At 37.4% G+C, this 19,104-nt stretch overlaps 1 protein-coding gene across 2 annotated transcripts in view; it reads right to left on the bottom strand.

Moving 5' to 3' along the window:
• LOC101164469 (homer scaffold protein 3) overlaps window positions 1–18,770 on the bottom strand; it is a 53,083-nt gene extending 34,313 nt beyond the window's left edge. Inside the window, exons 1-2 of one of the 2 annotated variants that reach the window (XM_011474031.4) lie at window positions 18,304–18,770; window positions 16,210–16,255 (exon numbers count right to left, since the gene is read on the bottom strand). In XM_011474031.4, coding sequence (XP_011472333.1) covers window positions 16,210–16,232 — 23 coding nt within the window. In that variant the 5' untranslated portion in view covers window positions 16,233–16,255; window positions 18,304–18,770. The remainder of the gene's footprint in view (window positions 1–16,209; window positions 16,256–18,303) is intronic. The other variant, XM_078945872.1, reaches the window with a different exon arrangement.
• Between the last annotated feature and the right edge of the window lie 334 nt (window positions 18,771–19,104).

The raw sequence follows: 19,104 nt of genomic DNA, 5'->3' as shown, positions 1-19,104 counted from the left end.
GACATCTAAAAAAACAACACTGCAGTTATGACACAAAGGAACCAATGTTGAAACTGAAGGGGTTATCGTCTACGACTGCAACTGTTCAGTTTGATCATTGGTTTAATGTGTAAGCACGCTGGCAGTTTCCTTATTATATTTTAATAAGCATTTGCATAATAAATATCTGCAAAAGTTTAAGACACGTCAGCTTCAATAACTATGTTCAAGCAGAAAATAAAACTGGCAACTTTTACCCTCGAAGGGCAGCTTTAAAAAAATGAAGTGACACCACAGGTATCAGTGGGTCCGTGCAAATGTAGAAAAGATTAAATGTGAATATTTACACATAATTTAGTTCTTTTAATGTCTACAACTCTAATATTTTAGATGCTTTACTTAAACATAGATCTAAAAAAAAAATTTTTGCCTAGTTTTGCTTACAGAGATTTCTTCAAAATACTCTGCAATCTTTATGAACTTGTTTATTAGAAAAGCTTATGCATCACACATAAAAGCTTCATCATATTTTATATTAAAAAACAACAATGTTTTTTACTTGACTTGTCAACTCTTTTCATTTATTCCTTTGGTAAAACTGTATTTATTTATGAAAAACTATATTTTTCCTTCTGTTAACAAAAATATCAGTTCAATTTTTTGAAAAACAGACAATTCCCTCCAAGGTTGTCTCAAGGGGTGATACAAATAATTCAAGAAAAAACATCCAACTAAGCCAAAAAGATGAAGCTTTAAAGCTGTACATTCATTTCTGGTGCAAAGTTAAAGGTTTGCACAACACATGCTCTCCAATTAACCATCCTACTCTGATTGGAGACAAACTGCACGTGCTGGCTGTTTGGTTGAGTTCATGCAACATTACACAGCTAATAGAGTCTGCACAATGTTAATATATGCAATGAGGCGTTTCCTCTTATGTACAAACGCTAATGAGGATAACGTGTGCCGAGAGGAAGCGCTGGTCTTTGTCTAAGCAAAAAAAGCGACGATTTATGTAGGTCAACAGTGGCTATATGAAGGATTGTTCCAAGTTGGTGGTATTACTGATCATTTGCATACAAACAATAGTAGTTATTGTTTCCTCACAGACTGCTGAAGCTACAATTGACAATAGACAAAAGAAGTTAGTCAGAGGGACGATTTTGTTGTTTGGCATCTGTGAGCTCCAGAAAAATGTTTAAAACTTCCTATTCACGTTCATTTGACTGTCCACATAGGCGGACAAACAATATTCTGACTCTTTAGATTGTAGTTTGCTCTATAAATATTAAAAATGTAACTAATCCTCCTCCCAATTAACCTTTTAACTTACTCGAGGATCTGAGAGTTTCTGCTACTGTGGAGATTTTTAAATGTAAATTAAAGACATCTTTTCAATTTAAATTTTGCATAACTCATTTATTCAAACTCATATTTTTTATTGGCCTTTTAAGTCTTTTATGGCTTCTATGGTTTATCATTTTTACATTTTTTAACCTATGCAGTGTCTCCTCAAATTTTAGCCAGTGATTGTGACTTTTTTATTGTTTCTAACTAAGGTTTATGTCTTTTGTTAAGCCCCTTGTGAAAGACAGCATGTTGATGAAAAGTGCTATATAAATGAAGTGATTGATTGATTTTGTCATTGCATCATTTAAAAATCTTTAAGTTATTGATAGTATCCTTGTCTGAGTCTTGAATAAGGTGCCTGGTTGGGTAAACTTTTGTTCCTAACTGACTGACACTTAGACACATCACATATTCTGTTTAACAAGTCAATAGGACAGAGCATTTTACTTCCTTATTGAGTTAAAACTACAACAAAACAAAACAAAAACAAAAGGAAAAACAATAAAACAAATAAAATATTGTTTGTGGGAATTGATTCAAATTGCTAAAAGAAAAATATGTTCTGCTGCTGATTATAAGGGGAAATGGTTTGACCGTCCAAGTGTTTTCATGAAATAGACACACATGTCTTGCTTTCAAACACCCAGGCTGCAAGGCTGCATTGAAAGCATCACTGCAGCAACCCACTGTCTTCTCTCTCACTGGATCAATACACAATCAAGCAGATGAGCAACCTCATTAGTGCACCAACTAGCAACTTTTAGACTTTTCTATTAACATTTATTTTACAAAAGTGAAAATGGAAGAAAGTTTATAACTAAGCCAACTATGTTTCTTAATGGGTCTCAATACTGTCACTCAAAGTGCTACTTCTTGCTTCAGACAGAGATAAAGGATTTCTGTCTCAATAATACAGAAATTCCATCAGGTGTAGAGTTTAAAAATGTCTGATTTGTGCTCTACTTCAAACCATTCATCTGGACAAAAACAAGGTCCAATTTGTGGTGCTGTCCTTCTAAACTTGTTTTCCTCTTGAGGTTATATTCTGTTCATTTCAGTCAAATAAAGCCACAAAATGTAGAGCATTTATCACTTTCTCGTGGATGTTCGCACAGCCTTAAAAGCCTTGAGATATTGACAAGAAATTACAAAGGACACTAAGTGATAAAAATAACCTGAAGCCAGCTTTTCTTAACTAGAAAACCTGAATAACTGGCACAGAAACATCCAGTTTTTTTAAACAGTCTCAAAAAACAGTGAAAATTTACAAAAAGACGTTTAAATATATTTTTTTAACTGCAGTGACATTTGAGTCAACATCTGGTATCCAAGAGAGGAAACCTTTTGAGAAACGTAAATAAATTCGCAATTTTTTTATGCATTCTGGCAAAAACATTTAAATAGTTAGAAACCACAACACGCACAACTATTAAACGTTATTAAATTCGATAAGGCTAATTATCCAGCAAAACAAATAACCAGAACATTAAAGCAATAAGCCAAAATAAATAAAGAAAAAGCATCAAAGTAAAACAGCTCCTGTCAAGAAACCCCGTCTATCACTTCCTCATCTTAATGAGAAAAGATGACTGACTGCTCATCAGCTCTCAGCCCTCACAGCAGATCCGACAGATATTAAAGCTTGGTTATTAATTTGGTCTGTCTCAACGCTGCTGTGAAAAGCCCATCAAGCTAATCAGCCCAGTCAGGAAGCATCATTTTAACATTTGGTGAAATGAGCAGATTAAAACGGGATTAAAGCCCTCCAGAGGTGAGTGCAAACACTGCACAGCAGTTTGTCACAGACGCCAGGTCCAAAATAAAGCACTTCAGGAGAGATGAGCACAGTCTACATATGCAATGCATGTACTTCATCCAATTAGTAAGAGTCGATGACTACTTTTTAATTAAAGTAGACTCTGTGAGAGGCAAAGGATGACCTGAACAGAAGGAGACAGCTGTTCATGTGTGACATACTGAGGAACAGGTGGAGCTATAACCCATGTTTTCTTTCTTCAGACTAAATAAAAGAAAAAAGGCCAAATAGATGTGTTTTTTTTTTTGCTATAATCCACACGTCGCTTAAAACTGGAGATAAATTTCTTTTGTTTTTTTATCTTTTTGTGCCAAAGGTATTATGCTAAATCTGAACAAATTATTTGCTGTGAGAGTCTTGTAAAAATCCAAAAGCTGTTAAAAGTGGAGATTAGCCCCATTAGTTTGGGGCTAATTTTGGGGTTAATTTTGCCTCCAAAGCAACTGGAGACTCAGACAGGCCATCATAAACATGGAGTAATAACAGCTAAAAAATCACTGTCAAGCTAAGTTATACACCAATCACACAGAAACAAAAAGCTGTTATGAAACTTTCTTGTGGCGGTGCAGCCTCCCTCATAACTAACCACCGACTCAAACTCAGATACTACAACTTTTCCATGAGTGGAGCGCTGCAATCTGAGGCTATAAAGCTGCTGCAGAGACTATACCCGATTAGTAAAGCATCCCCTTCAGACGAAGAAAAGCTTTGTTGAATTAAGAACAGAATACTATTTCTCAGTGAACGCCAATAGATTATAGTTCTCATCATCATTTATGACAAGGGCAAAAGGAAAGAAATCATTGTGTTTTTGATGGCATCAACTCAAATGAGACTGCTAATATCGGGCGTATATATATATATACATATATATATATATATATATATATATATATATATATATATATATATATATATATATATATATATATATATATATATATATATATATATATATATATATATATATATATATATATATACGTAAAATTATATTTAGCCTCCAAGAAAACCAGTTCCAAAAGACACATTTCAGAGGTGTCATACCAAAATTAGACAACAGTAGATTAGAAAAACTTTGCCTGTTCTAATGAGTGGATGGATCGTGGATCCATCGTGCCTTGTTTCAGAAGTTCCGGCTGGTGGTGGTATAATGTGTGGGGGTATTTTTTCCTAGCACACGTAGTACCAACTGAACATGCTTACAACGCCATAGCCTACCTAAGTATTGTTGATGGCTATTTACAGCAGGATGACTCTCCGTGTCATAAATCTGGAATCACCTTTGACTGGTTTCTTGAACACGCCAATGAGTTCTGTGAACTCAAATGACCTCCTGACCTCCACAGTCACCAGATCTCAACCCATTGATCACCTTTGGGATGAAGTGGAACGGGAGATTGGCATCATGCATGTGCAGCCGAACTCTCTAAGGAATGTTTCCAGTACCTTGTTGAATCTATGCCACCAACGATTAAGGCAGTTCTGAAAACAATGGGGATCCAACACGGTAAGAAAGTGGCCAGTGAGTGTAGATTGCTTCCTTTTACAGGTATAGTGCAGATGGGTCATTTTGACCCCAAGATCATTTGGTGTATACATAAAGTTATGACCACACATGGATTAACATTCACAATGTTGTCTCCTGGTGAGTGTTATCCAAGGGCAGCACAGTGGAATACATTAGTGATTGTGCAGCACAGTGAGAGGCCAAAAGCTTCATTGCAGAAAAGAGTAATGTGGATCATTTATTGTTATTCCTGTTCCAGGTCACGCATGTTCAGCTGCAACCCCCCCCCCCCCCCCCCACACACACTTTACAGAAGAGCAGATTTTATTCACATTACACTTCAGTAATTAAAAGGGTCAAAAAGATAAACTGAGCACAATATCAGACTGCTCGCAAAATAGGAGCCTCTGGCAATGTTTTTGCTTCATTATTTTTAGAAGTTACATTTATTTTTTTAAAACAACATGGGGCTAACACGCTTGGGAAGAGCCAAAATATATATTACTTAAAAATATGGTGTTTTCTTTAATCAAAAACAGAGTTCAAATTCCCCATGAGAGTGCTTTGTTTGATCTTCTTTTGGTAAAGCTCAAGACTTTAAAACCGTTAATGATTTTTATGGTGGTGGTTTTGGACACAAAACCTCGGAAGGTTGAATGCTTGTTTTATTTTAACTTGAAATAAAACACACTGCATAATTTTCCTTCTGTTAGCGAGTTTGCAAATAACGTGGCTGTTACACCTCAGTGAAGAGAAGCAAAACACGTTCGTGGTTCTTTGTTGTGGACCAGCACTTCTGTTATATACACTAGTGAAACAGACTTTTTTTTACATTTTTATTAAAGTGTTGCAGAGAAGAACTAAAAATCAAAATAAACCACAAGAGCAGTTAATGGATGTCTGGAAACAATCCAAAAACTTGTTGCCAAAATAGGACTGAAGTAAGGTTTTGATTGAGATTAAAGCAACAACTAATGCACACACGGCAGGATTTCTGTGTGAATGCTCCTAGTTTTCCACATTAAACACTACAATGCATTTGACCTCAAGCCCTTAAGCATTTGCATTCATTACAATTAAACTCCTGTTTTAGCTGGATCTACAGCTTACTGATCCAGAAGCCCCATCATCCCAGATGCTCCATTCTGACTGATCTTCACTTTTGACAGTTTTTTTTTTTATTCCATTTTCATAATAATGATAACACAACCACTAGGTGGTTTTGTTTGGAATAGTTAGTCGTTGTGCTTCACATTTCATTTAAGGAAAGCAACAAATTTCCCCCTCCTTTAAAAAAAAATAAGAAAAAAGAAAAAGAGTTGAATGGTCCAAAGAAATAAATAAACAAGAAAAGCCCTGGAGACACTGAATAAAAAGGGATCGGAGCCGAAGGGGAACAAAGCCAGGTTCTCGAGTGTGTTTCAAACCTGAACTGACACCATCACTATGAAAAATCACTCAGTGGAGTTTCTCCTTCACTTCTGCACAACTTTGAGTTCATCCACTGCAGCAGTTTGCAGCAGTCTCTTTTGTCTGATGGGTCAGTTTCTGCTTTTATAATGACACATTCTTAACTTTGAAAGTTTTCCCCAAAACTTTTGTTTTTACCTTGATCCACAAATTCTGCTCAACGAGGAACTGAAAACACCACATGAGAGACCTCAGTCCAGACATCATCAGCTACATTCCCTCATCATGATTAATTGATTTCCGAGAAGCATTCAGATGAAGCTCAAGGACACGGCCTGACTCACAGAATGAGCGATCTGATGAAACGCCTTTCCCTGTGCAGCCTGTGAGCGTCCTGCTGGGCATGCAAACATTTTCTCTGCTTCACACAGATGAAATTATTCTTTTTTGCAGAAGAAAAAACATGTAACAAAATGATTGGGCTACTGTGTTCAGCTAAGACTACAAACTGATAGATAGCATTTGGGACATTGCTCCATATGCTTCCAACAAGAAAAACCTAACTGGGAAAGGAAGCTTTGATGCTCTTCCCTTACATACACTTTACAGGCATGTGGGCTCAGTGTCATATGAAAACTAACATCCCAGGATCACTTCAGAGCCTCCACTGGATAAAAAAAAAAAAAAAAATTCAACTTTACACAGACTAAAATTGACACCAGAGTTGTAAAAGAGTGAGTTTTACAAAGCCACAGTGGTATAAGCTTAACACTAGACTGACACTTCTTATAAAAGTAAACATTTGCCTAATTTTTCTCTGTATTTACACCAATTTTTTACTTAATAAAAGCAAATGATACTCTTTTGGTTTTTAGACATGCAATACTCTCTATATGTTTAAACAACACAAACAGCACTTCTCCTTATGTTTCTCCTTCAGCAAAACCAAAAAAAATTTAATAATTTAAATGAAAAAAAACTCAACCATAGAAAGACTTGTAGAACTCAGGGAAGACAGGATAGCTACAGAATATCCTGATTTTGGAGTAAAAATGGGAAACATAACAGTATTTAGCAGTAAAGGCAAAATATCCAGTGATTCTGCTGTTTTGTTAAAGGATCAGAACCAACATTACGCTGAGCAGTTACTATTGCTTTAAAATCCTATTCTCATCATCTTTTGATCCATTTTAAAAGCGTTCCCAGAGGGGTAGACCTGCCCCTGCTTCCCGACATCCTTCTGTCTACACTCCCTTATACAGCCCTTCATCCCCCCCCCAACCTAACATTAGTGCTGCAGCAAAAATGGCGAACAATATTGGAGCTATTCAGCCATACAGCTTTCTTCTGCTGCTGATTCACAACGATTTTAATAAAGAAAAAAGAAAAAATATAATTTGAAGCTTAATTGTCTTTATACATGTCCTTCATCATGAGAAAAATGCCACAAGAACATTGGAGTGGGTCTTTAGACTGAAGTAATTATTGACACATTTTAGATTTCATACATTTTACAAAAGACAAGTCTAATAAAAACAATTTAGCTTTAAAAAGTGACATGCTTTGGGGACACCATGGACATGAGAGCTGAATCTAATCAGAAAGCCATTAAACTTTCTCACCACACTTTTGAAACAATGCCCAAAAAACAAGCGAGCTGTGATTGCAGAAACTCCACATGAGCATCTCACAAATCAAAGCACAGTTTATGAAGCACCATTGTGCCTGCAGCCTCTTTTTTATGTCAGCTGACTGCAGACAAACTCAGTGCTTGGCTCTGTTTTTCTGTGGGCACAGCAACTGTAGGATGAGATGGGCACCTTTGGTCAATCAAAGGCCCCTCAAGCAAGAAGAGAGCTTCTCTTTAAAGCATTAAAACAACTACCAATACAACAACCTTCAGAAAGGGCTGCAGAATTGCTGACCTTATCTCATAAGAGCTAAAGTATATGAAAAGTACATGATCTTGCTCATCTTTTTGCAGAAGCAATGGGATCTTTTTCATAAGAGTTTAGAAAACTGGTCTGCAGTATCAGTTTGTCACTTTTTCAGAACTTGCATTTATTTGGTTGTTTTATAAATCTCTGTTTCACTTTAATGCTAAACCAGGATTTCTTTGTAAACTTCAATATTGGATTTGAGCAACGAAAAAAGGGCCATTGTGAAATGAAATCACACTTCTGGTGTTCTCAGTATTTGTTATTCTTCACAAAAAGAACAAAAGCTACAACACAAAAAAGAGAATAAAGGCATTTATATAAACAGAGAAGAGGCAAAGGAGAAGTTCTAAAATCAATAAGGAGGAAAGCGATAAAAATTAGATTCATTCATTTTCTTTCAGACTGAAGTTGTCGTGCCCCAGAACCTGTATAAAGGTGAACAGGAATGTGTTTGTGTGAGTGTGAACGCATGGGTTACTATGGTAATGATACACTGTTTCCCTGTTGCTCAGAAACAGCATCACCTTTTTGTTCAATTCACATCAAGTCACGACTTTTTATTGCTGGATTTTGCAGAACTGTAAGCTGAACTGTGTGTACTGCTAATCAAACTTATCGACTTGTTCCATGTGGACTACTTTTTAAAAGTATTTTTGGTTTTAATATGATAACCACACATGTAATAAAGTTTTGCAGCTGCACAATGAAATGATGCAATTGCAGGATATTACCTGCATTTACAATAAAAATGTATCTGTGAAAAAAAAATGTTTGAGAATATGCCAAAAAAAAAGATTTACAGCTGCAGAAACTTTTTGCGCACGTAATAAACCGTTTTCAGCCTACAGAAAAATTATTTAGGTCCTTAAAACAGCTTAAATACTTTTCCATAAGTACACATAGATCTACAGACACAAAATCAAGTAACAACCAAGGACTTTCAACATTGAATATTTTGTCTGAAACGATCAATTAGCACTTTTTTCCTGTCACAGGAGAATCACTATGCTGTCAATCACTAGCAAATCTCGTTGCAAAATGTTCAACATTTGACTGATGATTATAGATTTTTTTATTCTAAAAGTTAATTATGCAATTCATTTCATTATGCCAGCAAATTTATCTCATTGCGTTTTTGAATCAATGCCTTATTATGTTTACAAACAGTAAACATATTAATAAATCTATTCAACATGTCCCATTAACTGCATGTAGTACCAAATGCAACGTTTTAAAAAATGGGGTTAAAAACATAAGTGGCTAGGGCACTTTATATCTCAAATTTCTCACAGTTTTCTAAAGCATCCAGAAATGTGTGCGTTTGCTCTTTTCCTATTGATCTTGATTTCTTCCATCCCTGTTTCAGATCATCTTACTGAGCAGCCTTTAAAAAAACCTGCAACAACTCCAATTCAAAAATATTGATTTTAACCCCAGCCCATTGTGTGGTCAGGAATTATAACCAAACAAAATAACGACACGATTAATAAAGCTGCATGGAAATGAGTATATCATTATTTAATGTGGACATTTGGTAATTTAGTGGCACAAAGAGCTGATTTTAGAGCAGGAATTTCTCCAAAACTGCACATTTCTCTGTGTTTGTCTGCATACAGGTAGGAAATTAGTATTAATAACCAAAAACATTCAGGTGTTTCTGAGGAATAACTTAGACTCAGATGGGGACATTTGATCATTTTGCAAACATAGCTGCTTAATTAGGCAGAAAATGTTCAAACACAAATGGGAACCGTATCATCTGGCATCACCATAATTTAACTGCATTTCACAGCCCTTTCTTACAGGTCAGTTTAACTGAGCATTTCTTACATGATATTATGCCAGACAGAAATGGGATTTAGGATTTAGTAGTAAAGTTAACTACCAGAAATCCTGGAAAACTCTGTTTGCAGTAAACAGTGTAACATTTTGCCGTCAGAAATTCTAGTCAGAGGAGGAACGCCAATTTGCTGGTGACAGGAGAAAGGTGCTGATTTGTCGATCAATCCAGAAAAAATGTTCATGTCAAAAGTCTGAGGTTGTAATTTGAGTTTGTCTGCAGGTCTGTTTGTACACTTGTAGATAAAGCTCTCGTGTGTGAATGTACTGTTTTTACACTTCTGAAGACATAAAATGCCTTTGCAGGTGTGCAAATATTGTTTTAGAACCTCAAATATTGTTTTAGAACCAGAAACCTTTTTTTTACTTTCTGCACTTGAAAGAATTTTTGATGATGAATACATTGGTTCACAATGCAAAACATCATTGTGTAAATTCTTTTATGCCCGCAATATGCTTTTGTAGGGCATATAGATCCATAGTTACAGATTGGCTTATGCAATTTTCTAATGTTCTGTTGACCTATTATGTTGAATTTTCTAATTAAAGATTTACAGAGGAGCTCACCTATTTTCTTAGGAATCCTGCTTTTCTTGGCATCATAAAATGATCTTATACACATGTATGTTTCTTGACCTTATTCAACAGGTCATAAGATGTTTCACAACTTAGATCAAACTTGTTGGGTTGGGTTTTGGTGCCAAGTTTAAGTTCCAATTTCATTTTGATTTCTGATACCATGTGATTGGATTTAGTATTCATCTATTTTACAAATTTCTCTTCACACAACTATTTTAGGAAAATCTGTTTTCACATGAATGGTGATTAAAAAATGACTGGAAATTTTAATTGATAAAATTGTTGATTCCTAAATTAAACACAAACAGACAAATAGATTTATGGGTTTGATTGATCCTTTTTTATATTTTCCACTTGAGTATCAATTTGAATTGATTCATTCTTTTTTAAATCCAACACTACAGACAACCTTGTTCCATCACCAGGGGAAAAGTACAACTTTTCTGAACTTTTTAATTATTTATCTTTCCAAGCGTGCTTCCATGTTCTAAAAACACACAAAAATACTGAGTTGAAGTCAGAAATGACAGCGCTGGTGTAGAATTTTCAAAAATGTGGTTTAATGTCTTGCTGCCGCTACACACTGGCACACAGACACACACTGTAGCTGTGCCGAGTTGCCCCAGTCCTTTACTTTTTTAATCCTCTCTGACTGCTCTTCATCTGTCGTGTTAATCTTGATACCCAACCACCAGCCTGAACCTTTGATCAGAAAACACAAGCGAAGCCTTCCTGTCTTGCCTGTGGTCAAAAACAACCAGTCGCTTATTAGGAAAGTACACCTCAAACTTTAAGGACGGAGGCCTCTGAGCTGCGTGTGATCTGGAAAGCTGTGAGGGAGAGCCAACTTTTACAGATTATACTCAAAAGTTTAGGCTCAGCAGAAAGACAGCTGAATTTTTAGGAGGAACGGGAGACAAAAGGGAAAATATCTTGTGTCTTTTCAGAAGGCACAGCTGCATGTTTATAACATGTTCTTATAGCATTTTTCTCATAATGTAGGACATATATTAAGAAAACTAAGCTTAAAATTCCACTTTTGAGTATTTCTTTATTCAAATCGTGAATGAGGATCACACGAAAAAAAGTAAACTACAAAGAGTGGGCAACAAGTTCCCTGCTCTGCTCTGTTCCGATGCATCCACTTGCAGAAAATCAATCAATCACCTATGACAGACTGGTGACCTGTCCAGGGTGTCCCCAGCCTTCGCCCGCATAGGCTAGGTACCAGCTGCCCTGTGACCCCGAAAGGTACAAAACAGCTTAGAGGATGAATGAATGAATGAATCAAATCAATCAATCCATGTGCGTGCTCATCCGAGCTGGCATACGGTTGTAAACTGTACTGCTGGATAGCAGTGGTAGTGTTAGGTTGGGCTTGTGAGGGGCTGTAAACTAGAGGGAGAGAGTGTAAACAAAGAGATGATGGGATACCAGTGGAGGCTTACTTCTGTGCCAACCAGTCCACCCACAAGTCCGAGGTGAATTTCTAATGAATTCATGCCGTTCTGTAGAAACTATGTACTAGAAGACAACAGGTTTTTTTATTTTGCCAAAAAACTGCATATTCATAATTAAAAGACCACTGAGAACGCTTTGAAAATAGATCATAAGATGATCGGAGTGGAACTTTAAAAGTTTAAAAACTGATTACTCAAAAACAAAACTTCTTTGAGTCTCCTAATGTGTCTTTTAGATCTTCAATTTCATGCCACTTTGTGTTTTGTATGGCAGAAATGGGCGTCACGGTTACCAAACGGTTTTAAATCATACAAACCCCATGAAAAAAGCACTAAAGCATAGAAGCTCTGATCCCACCCATAAACCAGTTACTATGGGCACAGATGTAAAGGCTATGTACAAAGTGGCTCTTTTTGAGGGTCTGGTTTTAATTAACATTTTGGAGAATTTCTATTACCTTCCACAAAAGTGCCTTTTAATGATGTGACCTTTCTTTTTTAACTGTACACTTTGCAAAATTGCACAATAACACTAATTTCTGCCCAGGAACTCATTTTACTTTCCTGCCGGTCTTTTCACTTTTCAGTGAAAGCATATGACTCTTTTTTTATTTTATCCACACTCACTAAGACGTCCATTTACTGGTTTAGGGGCGAGAAAAAAAGCTGTGAGTTCTTGTTTTCTCTCTCTTTATTAATCACAGGTAATCAGTTTGCGTTGACCCACATAAAACAAAGACGAGTCCTACTTTCTGCTTCCATCTGGAAAAGTTCATCTCATGTAAAACTGAACCTGCGAGGCTGGGTCTAATGTTTCACCGACTGAATGTAGCATTACATCCTCTGAGGGCCTCAGGCATCCCAGAGAAGCTTTTGCCTTTCTTTTCCTGCTGTCACGTTTTCTTTTTTCTTCTTAAAGAACTTCTCCTTCAGGGTTTACTTCCTCTGACCACTGAGAGTTCGTATCCATGCTCCAGCTCTGTTGGGCAACATGACCCGCTACAACTCTGAACAAAAATAGCCCAGCAAGGGGGAAACGCCAAGTCACACTGTAGCTACTCAACAAGTCACAATCCGCAACACGCAGCGAGACGCATTTCCTTCTCTGGTGTGGAAAGCGGGGAAGGCTCTGAAGGACTGCAGGTTTTCTTTGATAAGAACAAGAACTAAAAAAACCACGAGCTCTCATTATCCTGCACCAGAGCGCTGCTGCACTAATGTGAAGGTCAGCTCCACTTGCAGGAGTTGGGAAGATAACTTGCTGCTGTCATGAATTGTGAAGTTGACACAAAGGCAATGTGTTGTCTGCATTCAGTATGAAGGTCAGAGAGGCAGAAAAAGAGAAAGAGCAAATCTCTATTCATGCTTCCATAACCACAAATTGAAGTAAAGGAAAGCAAACCCGCACATAAAAGGATGACTCCTTATTCCTGCTACTGCAAATCATTCCTAAACAGCAATTAAGGAGCAGAGAAGCTGGTTTCTCCTTGACCAGCAGGACACACACTTGACAGTTTCTAGAAAGCACAGTGATGCGCATAAAGTGGTTACATTTATTTAAAAGCGAGTTTCAGATCAACTGCGGACTACAAAAACTCTAGAATTGTCTCAATTTCTGGTGTAAATAGCTAATTATGTAAAAGTGCAAAACATGCTGAGTCCTGTTCTAAAAAAAGTTGCTAAACTGCAGTAGTTATACATCCCTAAAGTAAGAAAACAGGCTTGAAACTTTTAGAAAAAAGCTTTATTTAAACTGCTTTTGAAAACGATATCCTCTTTTACTGCTGCACAGTTTTTTCAATGTTCTTTTGAGGCAAACTCTGCAGTAAATATGCAGTAAATCTGCTCTCTTTGTATCAGCGGGTTGTGAGTCATTGGTTTGTGCAGTGCAGTGAGCTGTACATATAATGCACTTTATGTGACCCTTACACAGAAAAGATAAACCCATTTTCAGGGGTCCAGGCTTCAGCCAAAACACTGTAAATTAATCTTATTACAGAATCTGAAAATAAAAAAAATAGTATCCTGTGAGCTACACTGATATGCTACACAGACAACAGACGGACCTTAAATAAAATGATCAGTTGAGAAAAACAAACGCAAGCAAGCAGTGGGGAAAAAAAAGGTTTGCAGAAACCCGGACATTACCGTAGAATAAACACAGCATGATTTTTAAACAGGTGGAGTCCAAGCAGAGGCTTTGCTCTTGTGAGAGAAATGAATTACGGTGAATAATTAATGGATTTTCAAATCAAGTAAATTGGTTAATAAATTCAGATTAATAACTCTAAATCAAGAATATTTCCATGCTGAGTTCAGCGAGCAGATAAATGCACGTTGAGTGCATCTATCTGCAAATGAATTGAAAGGTGAGCATGTCACGAGGTGGTTTATATGAAACCTGAGTTACAATCAGAGCTTTCAATGGTACAAAAAGTGGCACTAAAGCATAAAAGAGTCTGCCAAAGCTGATTATTCTAGACTCAGAACATCAGCGGGAAATGCTCTCTTACAGAGGGAGAAAAGCATTTTTTGGATTTTTTTATGTTTGCCCACTGGCTAGGGAATGATCAGTCTATAACTTCAAAAAAAAGAAATCCAGAAAAAATAATTTTAAAGAAAATTTATAGAGATTACCAATGTGTCTCCTACACAGATCATGATCTAAAATAAGAAGCAATATCTTCATCTACGCTCTTTGCTTGTATCAAATTCACCTGTTATGATATAAGTAATCTATCAGAATTCAAAGACTCCATCGTGGTCGAGACCAAAAGCTGCTTAACAATGTCAGCAATGTGGTCTTTTTGGCCTTGTAGAGTTTCAGCTTCAGTGAAAAAGAGATAAGAAATCCTCCCAGCAGTCCATGAAAGGATCCTGTCAATGATCTCAAGGCACCTCCAAGGCCCTCCACCACCCACCTCCCCTTAAGAGAGCACATGTGCATGTAAAGTTTGCAAATTTACACACTGATTGAGAGTAGACTGGGGGAAAGTGGTGAGGTTGAATGAGACTAAAAGAAAGCATCTTGAGCTCCATCTGAACTCGCTGTGTTTGGAGAAGGAATTAAATCAAGAACTGGGAAAGGTCATTTACAATGAAGTATTCTTCCATCTGCCAGGATATTGAAAAACAGTCAAGGATGGATATTTGAGCATAATATGGACCTTAAACACAGCCATGGTAACAAAAGTTCAAAAAGACGCAGAAAATGACCACACCAGTCTCCAGACCTTAATCTGTGGAGGAAGTGAAAGTTCAAGTTCCCAAATGTCAGCAGAAAAAAAAAAAAACTGACACAAAAATGAACTACCAGGAGAAGTGAGAAAACAAACCTCCTGAGATGTCAGTTAATCTGAAAAGAAATTACCCATACGGTACAAAAAACACATCGACACTTAATACAAACAAGTCTTTTGCCGCTTAGTTCCATTTTGTAATTTATAACTTTTACAACTTGTTTTGTTGAAAATCTTCGGTGTTTATATTTTGTTGCTGTTCAAATAAACCTACTATTCAAACATATAGACTGATCATTGCTTTGGTTTCAGCAGGGAATCAAAAGTTCCTTTCCCTGTTAAACACAAAATATCCACAGGAGAGCTCTCACGATTTCAAACTTTTTATTTTTGCATGCAAAGCATGCTGGGGGCACGCAGCTCCTATAAGCAGTGACACTGAGCAACAGTTTATGCAGCAGCCGAGCTGCAGGGGAACAAGTGACAGAAGGATGACATGATGAAAGGGACAGAAGGCGATGACAGCGGGAGCCGTGGCGGCATGCTCACATCAAGACAAACACGGAGCCTGCATTCCTCTAACATCCACCGTTTGATGCCGTTTCCACAAAGTATGATGGCAAAGTTTAACATCGGGTCTGACATGATGATGGATTAATAAAAAGGCAAATGAATGATGTAGAGACGGGCTGAACAATCCCCACAAATACCTGATTCTGAGAGTAGTAAATAGTGACCAAATACTTTTATGCTCAACTTCTCGATTCCAAAAGGCAAACTTGACTCTTCCATTAATCCCTGCCCTCATTTAAAAGTTTTCAGCAAGAAACTCATTAATATTAAGATACTTTTACACTTGTCAGATTTGTTTACTTATTTATTTGGGGCCAAATGTCTAAATTCATTGCACTTTCTAGTAAATTATGCATGAACGGCAAAGCTGTAAGCATTCAGGCAGTTTTTGCTGAGGGAAGATTCTGTTGCAGTGATCTGAAGCTCAGCATCACCTCTTAGGAAACCAGAGCTTGTGGGATGGCCCTTCTCTGTCATGCAGAGCCACAACACAGAGGTGACGGTGCGTTCATACCTCTCACGGTGTATCGGGTACATTTTACAGCCCGCAGATTACTCCTCTGAAGCAGAACGGCAGAAGAAAGAAGGTCCAGTTAGATGTTGCAGATGCAGAGTGTATCAGGTAATGCAGTCTAGTCACTACTGATGATGCAATGCTTCCCAATATTGATCCAAAAATGTTTTTTTTTCTCACTTTGTGCTTCCACAGTTAGAATACAAAGTTGGTTAAAAAAAATTTTTTGGATTAAGGTCAGATGAGTTTCAGAACTGCAAAACCCTGCAGTGAGAAGCAACACAATCACAGATGTACTTTGATGTATTTCTCAACTCAAAAGAAGTAAATAAGAGTGAAAGTATAAATTAAATAAACTTAAGAAAGGTGCTGTTACTGTGGCACAGTTTTATCACCAACAGATTCGTCTCCAGTATAAAATAATGACTGTTAACGTCTACATCTCTCTAAATGTTCCAGAGAAAAGTAATGTGCAGACTCCAAGCAAATGATTGGGGTGATTTTTTTTCTCCTTTTTTCTGGTGCTTATGAGTTCAGGTGCTTTTCTCCGACTCATATATTCACTGCATAGCTTTTACCACTCTGAAGATTACAAAATCAAATGATAACAGCTTAAAAACATGAACTTTTGATAAATCTGTGTGTTTTTATGTTTAGAGCCTTGTAAAAAGTCATTTTTTCCCACTGATACAAAAGAGATTCAAGTTAGAACCTTAGAAGAATCGCAAAAACATACATTTCTAAAAAAAAAAAAAAAACACACAAACATGCTCAAAAAAGCGTCTTTTATTTTAGGAATCTGGCCTGTTTAGAAAATAAAAAAAAACATTGACACAATTTGTTTGTTTAGTTCTTTTTTTTTGGTATTGTTTTGTTTGCTGAAAAATAAAGAATTAAAAAAAACATCAACACTAAATTGGTTAGATGCTGTTGAAGTATCCCTAACATTAATGCTGCTTCTTTATCTAATGTGGGGTTTATTTAATTCCCTGATGTTCAAGTTTTCCAAGTGGCAAAAGTATGTTCTGCTTCTTCAAGCTTCCAAACACCTTGATCTACCAAATCTGCCTGCTTTTCAGCTCTCCCTGCACTGCTCGCTGCTGCTTACCTGGGAGAGGTGTGTTTAGTCAGTCAGAATATGGAATCACAGTCAGTTAATCAGCAGCAAGCAGAGCAGGGAGACCTGGTTAAGTGTGGCATCTGGAGGACCAGGGCATCCCTGCTCCAAAGGGAAGACACAAAGTTCACATCCAGTTGAAGCTCCAGATGAGTCTGGGGTTTTTTTCTTGTAAAGACTTTCGAGTTTCTTAACATTTTGTTTCATCCCTAACATTTTTCTTAACACTGCCTCTCAGCAGACCCTGCAGCTTAAGTCCAGCAATTAGTAAATTATCAAGATTTTTTTTAAATACTCCAATCACCCGCAGACTGCAGAGATTCAAACATTAGATGCATTTTCAACAAAAGAAGCCTTTTGATTGCTTTTTATTGTCATCTTGGCTGCCATCTGGAGTGTGAGCCTGATGAAACTGTCATGTAGGCAGCACTAGAAAATCTCTCTTGAGTTGAAGAGGTAGAGTGTGGAGTGAGGAGGATTCAGGTGTGTTTGAACCAACAAAACACTCCAACGGAGTCTCCTGAACACCAATCTCACTTCCTCATATTCCACTCACCAGTGCGCGTGACCATACATAGGATGCAGCAACAAAACGCATCTGCATTTCATATGGCATGTATGTGTCAGGCTGGTCTAAGCTTTTCGCCACAATCAGAGTTCACCCAGAAGCCGCCTGTGCATCCGTGCGTTCACTATGATAAAGTTACGGACTTTAAAAATGTCCCTGACAGCGAGGCTTCAACGAACATGAGACTTTTGTAGAAAGTGGGTCAGGATTACGCAGAAAGGATCCACCCCAAATAATATGGATTTAGGGACATAAACACAGAGCAGCGTCATGTGTGAACTGATAGCAGTCATATGTGTGCGTCTAAATAGAAACACGCGGCGCTTCAACAGACTCACATGCTCGGAAGTCATTAAAGTTAACTGTTTTTTCCCCGACACCTAAGGGATATTTCTGCTTTTCAACTTACCCCATACTCCAAGGGTCTGCTGGTCTCGGGACTAATTTCACACACGAAGTCTTTCTGGTTTCTATTTTCCTTCCCGAAACACGCAAGTTCCTTTCGGAAAATCCGTTTACATGTCTTCAAAGGAAAGAGTAGAAAAAATTACTTCCGACTCCGGAATCCCGTCCCCGGTCCCCCCCCCCCAACAGCAGTCCTCTTCTCTCAAGTCAGTTGTTGCACTCCAGACAGCCCGCCGTCCTTTGTCCGCGGGTTTCCTCGCTGAGTAACGCCGCGGATCTGTCGTTCCCGTGCGTAATTGCGCACAATGAACGTTTGGCTCAGATTTGCGTGTTGTACAAACGGGAGACTGTCAATAAAAAAAAACACACAACGGGCAGCAGTCACCTCCCGGCTCAGGCCTCCTCCAGAACTTAGACGCTGTGTTCCCCTCCCACCTCTGAGCCAGATCGTTCTGGGATCCAATTCAAGAATTCTCTCAGGGTTCGGGAGACCTCTTTGGCGCCCCTGGTGGAGTTAATGCAAATGACATGTCAACTGTTTCTGGTTTTACAAAAATTAGCTGCATCCAGGCAGATTTTGGGACTGTGTCGGTAAAAATCTAACACCTAAAAATACATTTAGTTTTTCTTTAAAAAAAACTTTTAGCCCGGCAATAATCAACAGAAAACCCCTGTGATCCTATACATGGTTTTTTATTAACTCAAAATGTTGGCAAAATATATTTTAACTTTTGATTTAAAAAAAGTATAATATATTATTAGCTGACGTACACATTGATTGGTACAGAGTATATATAGAAAAGTA

The sequence above is a fragment of the Oryzias latipes genome, chromosome 4 (genome assembly GCF_053564925.1).
Source record: "Oryzias latipes strain Hd-rR chromosome 4, Olatipes_Hd-rR_3.1".
NCBI lineage: Eukaryota > Metazoa > Chordata > Actinopteri > Beloniformes > Adrianichthyidae > Oryzias > Oryzias latipes.
The sequence above is the reverse complement of the archived record's forward strand: the minus strand, read 5'-3'. Positions and strand labels throughout refer to the sequence as shown.